The sequence below is a fragment of the Rhopalosiphum padi genome, chromosome 2, assembly GCF_020882245.1.
Source record: "Rhopalosiphum padi isolate XX-2018 chromosome 2, ASM2088224v1, whole genome shotgun sequence".
Lineage (NCBI taxonomy): Eukaryota > Metazoa > Arthropoda > Insecta > Hemiptera > Aphididae > Rhopalosiphum > Rhopalosiphum padi.
The window spans coordinates 47359221-47369335 of record NC_083598.1 but is presented as its reverse complement, the minus strand read 5'-3'; the positions used below and the strand labels follow the sequence as shown (position 1 = coordinate 47369335).

General features: G+C 25.9%; 2 protein-coding genes across 3 annotated transcripts; one reads left to right on the top strand and one right to left on the bottom strand.

Annotated features, from left to right (window-relative positions):
• Nucleotides 1-4268, bottom strand: LOC132920377 (DNA helicase MCM9-like). 2 transcript variants are annotated; one of them, XM_060982725.1, is made up of 13 exons: nucleotides 4039-4268; nucleotides 3801-3979; nucleotides 3400-3566; nucleotides 3025-3159; nucleotides 2850-2956; nucleotides 2571-2787; nucleotides 2264-2503; nucleotides 2052-2198; nucleotides 1900-1960; nucleotides 1785-1809; nucleotides 1484-1714; nucleotides 978-1147; nucleotides 1-904 (listed from the first exon to the last, which is right to left on the bottom strand). In XM_060982725.1, the coding sequence occupies exons 1-13, from the start codon at nucleotides 4146-4148 to the stop codon at nucleotides 204-206; spliced, it is 2490 nt and encodes an 829-aa protein (XP_060838708.1). In that variant the 5' UTR covers nucleotides 4149-4268; the 3' UTR covers nucleotides 1-203. The 2 variants fall into 2 exon arrangements, with proteins under 2 accessions (XP_060838708.1, XP_060838707.1); XM_060982724.1 differs by having other exon boundaries at nucleotides 2-904; nucleotides 1785-1960.
• Nucleotides 4269-4362: 94 nt separating this feature from the next.
• Nucleotides 4363-9045, top strand: LOC132920378 (uncharacterized). Its single transcript, XM_060982726.1, has 9 exons — nucleotides 4363-4615; nucleotides 4823-4956; nucleotides 5079-5396; nucleotides 5470-5556; nucleotides 5715-5883; nucleotides 6532-6778; nucleotides 6903-7034; nucleotides 7110-7411; nucleotides 8315-9045. Exons 2-9 carry the CDS (start codon nucleotides 4826-4828, stop codon nucleotides 8450-8452), a joined length of 1524 nt encoding a protein of 507 aa, XP_060838709.1. The 5' UTR covers nucleotides 4363-4615; nucleotides 4823-4825; the 3' UTR covers nucleotides 8453-9045.
• The last annotated feature ends 1070 nt before the right edge of the window (nucleotides 9046-10115 follow it).

Below are 10115 nucleotides of genomic sequence, written 5' to 3'. Positions count from 1 at the left end.
TAGGTATTTTAATAACAAATTAATTGTTTTGTATTACCTATATTCATTGATTAAATCAATGCTATATTTAATTATATATTACATTATATTGTGTATGAATTTAAAAAATAAAAATTATAATAACAATATATACAAATAATTTAAAAATATGTATACCATTTTTAGATAAGACTTAAATTATTTTGACTTTAAAGAATATGGTATCATTCTATATCCAAATATGATAGATCGTCTTCATCTCCTAATGAGAAAATATTTGACAAACCTGATGATGGATTATTTTGAATTGTTGGCGATTTCAAAATATTTGATTGTTCTTGATTATTATTTGAACTGGTTGACTTTTTATTGGATCGATATGCACTCAATTTCAATCTCGCCAACTGCCCTGTATCTAATTTAGAGCTAGATGGTCTTTGTGAAGTGTCATTTTTTCGTTTTAAACAAGAATTACTAAAAAAATTTGTTGATGACTCTGGTGGTGATAAGGCTGATAAAGACAAGGTAGTTGGTTTTAATGAAATTTTGGTAATTTTTTTACTGGAACTGTTGACAAAAATATCTTCATCATTAGAATCTTCATCAATCATAATTTGTGTGTCTTGTTTGGGAGAATTAACACATATTTTCTTAGTTTTAGAAGTTATTGGTTTTGTTGTTTCTGTTTTGTGCATTTGGGATTTGTAAAAATCTTTTTGTTTTTTTATTTTTATATTTTGTATAGTTTCTGCAATTTTGTTTGTCAAACTATTATCTGAATTTGTTGAAAGAGTGTTCTGTTTACTAGCATCATCTATATCTGTGCTAGTTGTGTTTGATAAATGTACTAAAGATGTATTACACCATAAGTTCATTTCTTTTTCGAGAATGTCATCCAAGTCTAACTTTTTCAAAATTCTTTCCACTATATACATATACAAATATCATTAAAAATACAATCTGATAATAAAATTAATAATAGTAATAAAATATATTACTTTCTTTAATATACATTTCTTTAGGACATGGTGGAAATTTAGTATACAAGGTATTGATGTTATCTGAAGATCCATCATCATTCGAACATTCCATCAGTGACACAGCAACTATAGCATCTTGAACGAGCACTTGATTACGGAACATGAGTTTTGCATGTGCCTGAGATAACCTAAAAAACAAAGTATAGTTAGAATTGTATTAAATTCAAACGATTATTTTAGTCTACAACAGTCATAAAAATAATATAAAATACATTCATCACTCCGTTCAGAATCTAATATATTATACTATTAGTTTTAATAGACATAGTAATTTTCTAAGAAATTTTAACAAGCCACTCAATAAGAATAAAATATTAATTTATTTAAATAATATGTTGGATCAAATATCCATTGTTTCAAAAATAATTTCAAAATTACTAATTAGTGACTTGTTGGTCTAAGACCACATTTTTTTATAACTATTAATTGAGTATTAATCTTTCAACTATATATTAATATGATACCTTAGAAGACTTTCCAAAAACCGTACACTAGTTCTAGCAGGATTTCTGAAGGAACTTTGACGCTGCATCCAATAATATTTACTTAGAACTGTGTTAGCATCTTCTGAAGTCTCTGGAGTCATGCTTCTTATAGTACAAAAATAATGTTGAAGTTTTTCTAGATTCCATAATGTTGTACTATTTTTATGAGCTCCAGGTTTTTTTCCTTGAAGCACATATGAAGATACAACTCTAAATAAATAAGTTAAACCATTTATTATATCTGATCAAAATTTAACTTACACGAGTAAAATAATATTACTTTTCCCACTCTTCATTTTTTGTATCTATAAGAATTAATATTAAATCAAAACGACTTAGCAATGGACTGGCAATTTTAATATTATCCGTTATGGATAAATTCAAATTATATCTACTTTTTGGATTCATTGCAGCCATAACAGTACAACGAGTATCTAGTTTACATACTAAACCAGCCTATAAAAGTAATAGAAAAATATTAATCCTTAATAAAATGAAAATTATAAAATAATTATAAGTAATGATTTTTAAATAATTCAGAAAGTACTTTCGCAACACTAATCGATTGTTGTTCCATTGCTTCGTGAATTGCTGTACGATCATCTTCCCTTAATGATCCAAACTCATCAACACAACAAATTCCACCATCAGCCAATACCAGGGCACCAGCTTCCAAATGCCATTCAGACCCTTCCTATTAATAATAAAAAATTGAAAAATCTTTAACTTAGTGACTATTATTTCAATTTAGTTTTTAACCCTGAATGCTGCAACGGTCAGTCCTGCTTTTGACGAACCAACTCCAGTAGTGAATATTGATCTAGGACATACTTTCCATGCAAATTTAAGCAGCTGCGATTTGCCTGTACCCGGGTCTCCAACCAATAATAAATGTGTTTCACCACGAATTCTTGTTCCACCACCTTCTGATGCAGGCCGTTGCACTCCACCAGCTAAACCTAAAGCGACAGCCAATTTTGCAGTATACAGTCCATAAGTCTAAAATTCATGTTAAAAATCAAATTAAACAAGAATATAATACAATTATTATCATAATCAAACTGACTTGAGGGCTAATTGATGCTATAATAAGATCTCTAGCTGCAAATAAATCATTTTTATTATCTTCCCAAAAGGTTTCAAATTCATGCACCCATTCATTTGTTATCATAATTGCAGATTGCTGATCATTACAGACAATCAAATGATTAGCTCTGAAGCATAATTCTATGTCAATATAAGAGTTTTCAATAGTTTGATGCCATCTTCGAATAACAGTACCACTAAAAACATAATTTAAAGCATTACATATTCAAATAAAAGTAGGTAGTACTTTCATTTTTACCATATTATGACATCATCACCAGGTTTACACTTATCAACTAAATCATCTTCTAGCGATACCCACATTGAGCGAGGCATTGCTCCGAGGCCTACTTTACCAATTTGTTCCTAAGATATTAAAATAATATGTTACTATTTTTAATGCTCAAATATTATAAATGTAAATAGAAACTTACTTGAATTTTAATTTCTTGATAATCTTTTATATATTGATCTTTATCTTTTAATGGTTTTAAATTAGTACCAGGACAGCCTTCTAAATTTGGGCATCTTAAAGGAACTACTAATTTATTAAATTGCTCATAATCAATCTTAAAAAAAGCATCATAATTCATAATTATAAATTATATCTTAAAAAAGGTGTATTTTAATATTATTGTTATAACTTATAAGTAGAATTATCTATGATGCAGTGGTTATTAATATCATTAATTATAGAATAATAGTATAGGTCTTCTATAATCAATGCTAATTCTAATTTTAGCTTTTAGATCAATCCCTATTATAAGATTAGAAATATTATATTAATATTATATTATATTATATTATACCTTTACATCAAATGGTTCTTTACATTTAGAACAGTAATAAACTTTTTTGTACTCTAATAATTTGGGCAAAACTGTTCGTACAACAGTGCCATTGACACGTAAAAATGAACCAATATCTTCATTGCGAGGAAATATTGTACGATGAAGTTCTGGACATAATGGTAATGCTATATAATAAAAACCAAAATTATTTACAAGCTGTAGTTTTTGATAGATTATAAAACAAATATAGATAGTTATACTAATCAAAAGTAGATATTTAAACGTTGTAATATCTACCTAAAAACAATTGTTATTCAATATATATATTTGCCTTGTGAAGTATAAATAAATATGAAAATAAATTATTTCAACTACAAATGAATGTTCAATGTTAGGATTAATCAGATAATAATACAAACCTGTAATTCGTGTATGTATTCTTTTTTTAACCCTGAGTTTAACTGTGTTATCTTTGTGATTTTCTTTTAAAACTCTTTGAACAATGATCAAATCTTTGTCAAACTGTTCGAGCAAATTAATTGAATCCTCAAGTATTTCTTCTCCTAATTTAGCATTTTTCTCGAAAAGTGTTAAAAAACTAAAAACCCATACAACTATTAATGAATTCATAAATTAAAATATTAAATGACAATTTACTTAATTGTTAACGAGTAGTGCTGGTTTTTGTTTTCAGATCTTAGTATATTGAGTAGGTCATCTTCATGATAAGTGTACAGGTACTCTTCAAACATTTTATTTTTTGCCATAACTTATATAAATTCATACAATTTTTGCTTTAAGAAGTTTTTTTTATTTTAAAAATAAATATAATAAATGTGTAAAGCACTGAAATAAAAATTTAAAATTTTTAAATTACTTTTTGCTTATCATTGAATTTAAAAACCGCCAAAAATAAATATCATATCATATTATACAATATACGATTGATATAATCATTTATTATCATTATAGTATTATTGTTATGCACCTTGCAAGACGATTGTTTTCTTGTTTCAAAAAAGTTGTTTGCATTCTACCGATCGTGACAAAATAGAATAATACCTAAATTCTCAATTGTCACTTTTCAGTTTTTCATGCATCATGCATAAAGTATTGTAGTAGAACAAGTATATCTTATATAGAATATATATAGGATAATTAAATGGTTACAAATCGAAACTTTGTACCTGCCACTTGTGGGCAAAAAATAATTTGAAATAAACTATAATAATATGTGAGTGTACAAAATTAAAATGAAATTGTATTGTATAATGCTTATGCACTTATGTTTTTTAAGTAATTTACTGACTGATGTAATCATAGCAATAGAAATTTAATCTAATATTATGTTATATCTATCTTAGCTTATATTAGTTTTAATATAGTTTTACATTTATTTTTAATCAAAATTCTACGTTTATTAATATATTTTAATTTTCAGAATATGGATAACTTAAATTTTGACTCTAGCTGTAAATATGAAGTACTTGCAGAAATATCTTTTCATGCTGATACTACAAAAAATCAGTTTGTCAAATTATTATGCAGTCGTCTTTTGGCCCGATGTTATCTTAAGTATATATTAATTCAGCTATATTGTTTAATACAATTATGTTTATTAAAATTAACTGGATAAACATTTGATTTGAAAATGTATAAATGTAAATGTTATTTATATTATAAATATTTTGATTTAGTAAATTAGATACTAAATGCATTGAGCCGTTAGTATCTAATGAAGAAGATGAATGTTCAATTGTTCAAAAGCAGTTTACAAATTTGAGTACCAATGAATCACAACAACATGCTGAATGGTATGCTTATTGGGAAAAAAACGGTGAACATTTTGTAAATGAAGCTTGGATAAAACTGTATGGAAGTTGTATCCCGGATGATCTTCCAACAGATATCGAAAGTTTTTATCAAAATCATAAGGAACAACATTATCACATGTTATATTGGAAGTATATAAATGAAGTATGTCCTACTGTTCCGGGAACTACCTCTGAGAATTCGTAAGTTATTATTTTAAATAATTTTTTTATATTGAAAATAAAATATTTAATTATTTCTATTATATCCAAACAGTGATAATGATGAGTGTAGCTTAAATAATAGCAAAGAACTTGTTACTGATGATTGTGTTTCAAATTTTGATTTCCTTTACAAGTATAAGTAAGTAAATTAGTAAAATATATCACAAAATACAATCAATGCGCCTAACTATTATTATATTAAGTATTATATACACATAAATTGATTAATTATCTAATATTTTTGAAAGAAAATTATCATTGATTTAGTTCTGTTTTATTAAAATTGATTTTTTTTAGACATTTTCAACAAGCAAACAATAAACTTTCCAAAGCTTATAGAGCTATAAGTATAATGGGATATATTTATAATGATCAAAATATGTTTGATACGGGATTTGTTCAATATCTTAAAAAAAACATTATTAAGTCAACTCGTCATCTAAATGTGTACAGGTTTCCAAAGATAGTGAGTTTTAATTATATTTTTATAAATATTTTAGTTTCTTGATTGATTACTAACATCTATCAGGGCTGATTAGTTTATCTAAATAAAGATATAGACCCTAAAAACTTAAATTATTGTGATGTCAAAGTAATGTGAATTTTATAATTATTAATGTTAAGCTTTATACCATAGACCTACAATATCTGTATTTAGAGTGTTGAGACTTAAGGAACTAATGTTTACCTGTATAAATTATTACTTAAGTATTTCATTATTTAAAAATATTATTGGTTATAGATTATAATGATCTGATATCATGGTTAAAAAAACTGAGTTTGTGTAAATATAAGACATACTTAATCAAATTCTTCCAGCATACAATTGGTTTATAACTTACACATCATATTATTTATATCAGGTATTTATTTAAGAACTTGTACTCTGCCCCATGTGTGACAGCTATATAAATTAAACATCTCATGTTTTTTTTTTTTTAATAACAATTTTAATACTTAATCAACCATTGATCAATTTTATCATTTCAAAATTTTTGATTTGAACTAATTAATTATTAGTTGATATAGTCAATGATTCTCATTTTCATACTTAAATGCATTTCTATTTAAACATTTGTTTTTATTCAAGAGTTTTTTTTTATAATATTTTTAGTGTGCAACATCAACATTTGATGATAACTTGTTATCAAGTAATTCTAAGGATTGTGCAAAGAGTAAAGTCAAAAGTAAAAAAGCATTAAAAAAAGAAGAATGGAAAGATATAAAAGAAAAATGTACTAACGAAGAAATGGATAGATTGGGCTATAGCTATTTGAAAAATAAACCTACATTAATGAAGTATTGGAAAAAAAGATATATGTTGTTTTCTAAATTTGAAAAAGGGATAAAATTAGATGAAGGTATTTTTATAAGTTTATTATAATTATTGATTGTAGTTAATGTCAAAATGATTTATTTTAATATTTATTTATAATTTAATATCCATAAACTTCTATACTCGAAATATCTTTTAATTGGTTTCAGAGAGTTGGTATTCTGTCACTCCTGAAATAATTAGTGTTCATATAGCTGATCGATGTAGTTGTCATTTAATTGTTGATCCCTTTTGTGGAGCTGGCAGTAACATTATTCAATTTGCTAAGACTTGTGAACTTGGTAAGTTTTAAATGTCAACAGTTATATGTTTCACACATATATTACTCACACAATAACATTTATTTTGTGTTTTAGTTATAGCTATTGATATTGATCCAAAAAAGATTGAAATAGCCCGTCACAATGCAGAATTATATGGTGTTGCAGATCGAATTCAATTCATCATTGGTGATTACTTTACTCTAGCGCCAACTCTTAAAGCTGATGTTGTGTTTTTGTCCCCACCTTGGGGTGGACCTGATCTCATGAACCTTGAAGAGTACAAACTAAGTTACATTATGCCCGAGAAAGGTGGCATAAAACATATGATGAGTTTGACTCGACAAATCACATCAAATATTGCATTACATTTACCAAAGAATACTAACATTTTCGATGTAAGACAATATTATAAGTTTATAGTAATTATTAGAGCCTGGATTTCAATCCAAAATGCATCTTTTTTTGGTTGATCTTGTATAATGCTTTAGAAGTTAGCTAATTAGTTTCATGTATGTAACAAGTGCTTCAAAGTTGAAACTTTTGTTTTGAATTTTTTGTATATTTTGACGTTTTTTCATTTTTTATCATTTTATCATTTTGTTGGTTTTAATGCATATTTGTTCAATATACTATACAATTAAGTCTACTTAAAATATTATCTAAAAATAAATTAATTTCTTGGTAGGTATTTAAGTTTTTGTTTAATAGGTTTATAGGATAAATGTATATTAAGAATGATTAAGAGATATGTGTGTGAAGTGTGTATATCATCGCCGCATTAAGTCAATTTTTCAAATTTCAGTTTTACTACGTTTATATGCAGCAGTTAATGCGTATTAACTCAATGCGAATTATGCACCTAAAATATCAAGATTAGATGTTGAATAAAATTAAAAGTTAATGCAAATGTTTTATAGTCCACGCTTTATACTTTGTATTCCATGACCAAAATAATTATAATTTGACAGTTTAAAATTCCTGCTAACATATTAATTTGCATTAAAGCGTTGACATGCATTTTTTAATCCCAGAGTAAGAGTTAATTCAATTTGACGAATTTAATTAAATAATAAATGTGCATCAGTTTAATGTGAATTATAAATGCTTTCATATGCACCTAACTCTCGAACTAACTGCGCATTAACTACTGCATATAACGCAGTATTTTATTTCTAATAAAATAATAATTATTTCTTATTTAGGAATTTAAACCCTGACCTTATTAATTACTAACATGCCATATTTACTAAATAATAATAATATTAAATATGATAATTATTATTACTATATTTTTTTAGTGTATTCAATCTGCAGAAGATGATTTTATTGAGGTACAACAGAATATGCTTAACTCAAGGTACAACTCTTTAACAGTTTACTATAGTGAACTGTATGGACTCTGCGATGAAGATACTATCACCTATAATGATAATTAGATTATAGAATATATAGCAATTTTGATTAATTGTGAATATTTTATGTGATATTTAATATTCTATAATTTACTATATATTTAATGTTTGCTACAATTTTTATAAATAAACAATTATGTTAATAATATATGATAATTAATATTATAATTATTTAATTATAAATAAGTAAATGTATGAGTTTTTTTTTCTAAACATTTTAGAAGATATAATATTTTACATTCCCTTTGTATACTATAGGTGTCAGTAGCGCAACCAAGATTTTTTCAAGGTGGGTGTCCGCCAGTAGGGTATACAAAGTTCCCCAATATATTTCCAAATTTGTTAGTATACTATGGACAAAAGTTACGGTTCAAAGGGGTGTCCAGACACCCAAAATACCCCTCTTGGTTGCGTCACTGATAGGTGTGCACACTTTTCACAGAATATGCCAGTTAATTTAAAATAGCTCAATTTTTAACTCCCTTTAAAAAAGCATAAATCAAAAATATTTTTTTAATTAATTTTCACACAGTTACTGTATATAACATTTTATTTTATTTGTATTCTTAAACTCATCAAGGCTATTAATAAAATAAAATTGACCTGTTGTCTTAGAAGTCAAGCCTTAGTTAGCCTGTGAGCAACAACTAGACCTCTTTTAACCAGCTATAACAATGTATTTTTTACCATGATTTCACATAATGTATGTCTCCTTATACTACTATAGAAACGTCTATAGAAGCAGCTGTGAGCCAAGTAAGACACATGTATATCATATCATACTTATATAGGTACAATTTTATTGTACAGTATGTACTTGATCAAACTCTAGAAAACCCGACCTAGAGAGTATAATTCTATTAGAGTATTTTTAGCTGGTAAAAGATAACATTCTACAGAACTTACATATAAGTAAAAAGTAAAGGAATTAGGAAGGATCATCCAAATGGCATAGCTTCAATCAGTTCAATCTCCTATTTTTCTATTATAGAATACCTATTATTACAATATTGTTCTCAATATTTATAATATTTATTAGTTTTTTTAAGTTTTTGTTATTACCACAATGAATACTAGAAATATTTATAATGGACAAGTGAATTCGCTTTTGTGCCGTCTAAATATTAAAAGGAAAAATTTTAACTTCTTAAAGTACATAGGTACCTATTGTAAGTTATTTTCAATTTTGTTCCATTATTTATTCATTTCTTTATTTCTTTATATTTCTTAATTTTTTTTTTTTGCTCCTAAATCTTTACAACTTCATGATAAATTTCACTAGAAAAATGTTTAATATGAAATAGGGTGTTTTAAATTATTAATTTATCTATCGACTATACTGTTTGGATTATGAAGTTGCTTTGTGAGTTTACGCTTTTACGGTCATTATTACAGAATCCGAAGATTAAGGATATGAGTAAGAGTAGATGGACTGAAGGTTGGATTAGTATAATTATTAATAATTTAGGATAATACTGTTGTTCTAGAGACTGTGGTAATCAAAATTTATGATTATTTTCTTACGGTAATAAAGTGGTTTTACACTTTAATTTTTAATAGAACTAAGTAGAACAGATGATAAATAACAATATTGTTTTAAAATATAAAATTTATTAGTATATATTTACCTACTGATTTCTATAGTTCTATATATAGGTACCTATAGTACCTACTATTATCTACCAAA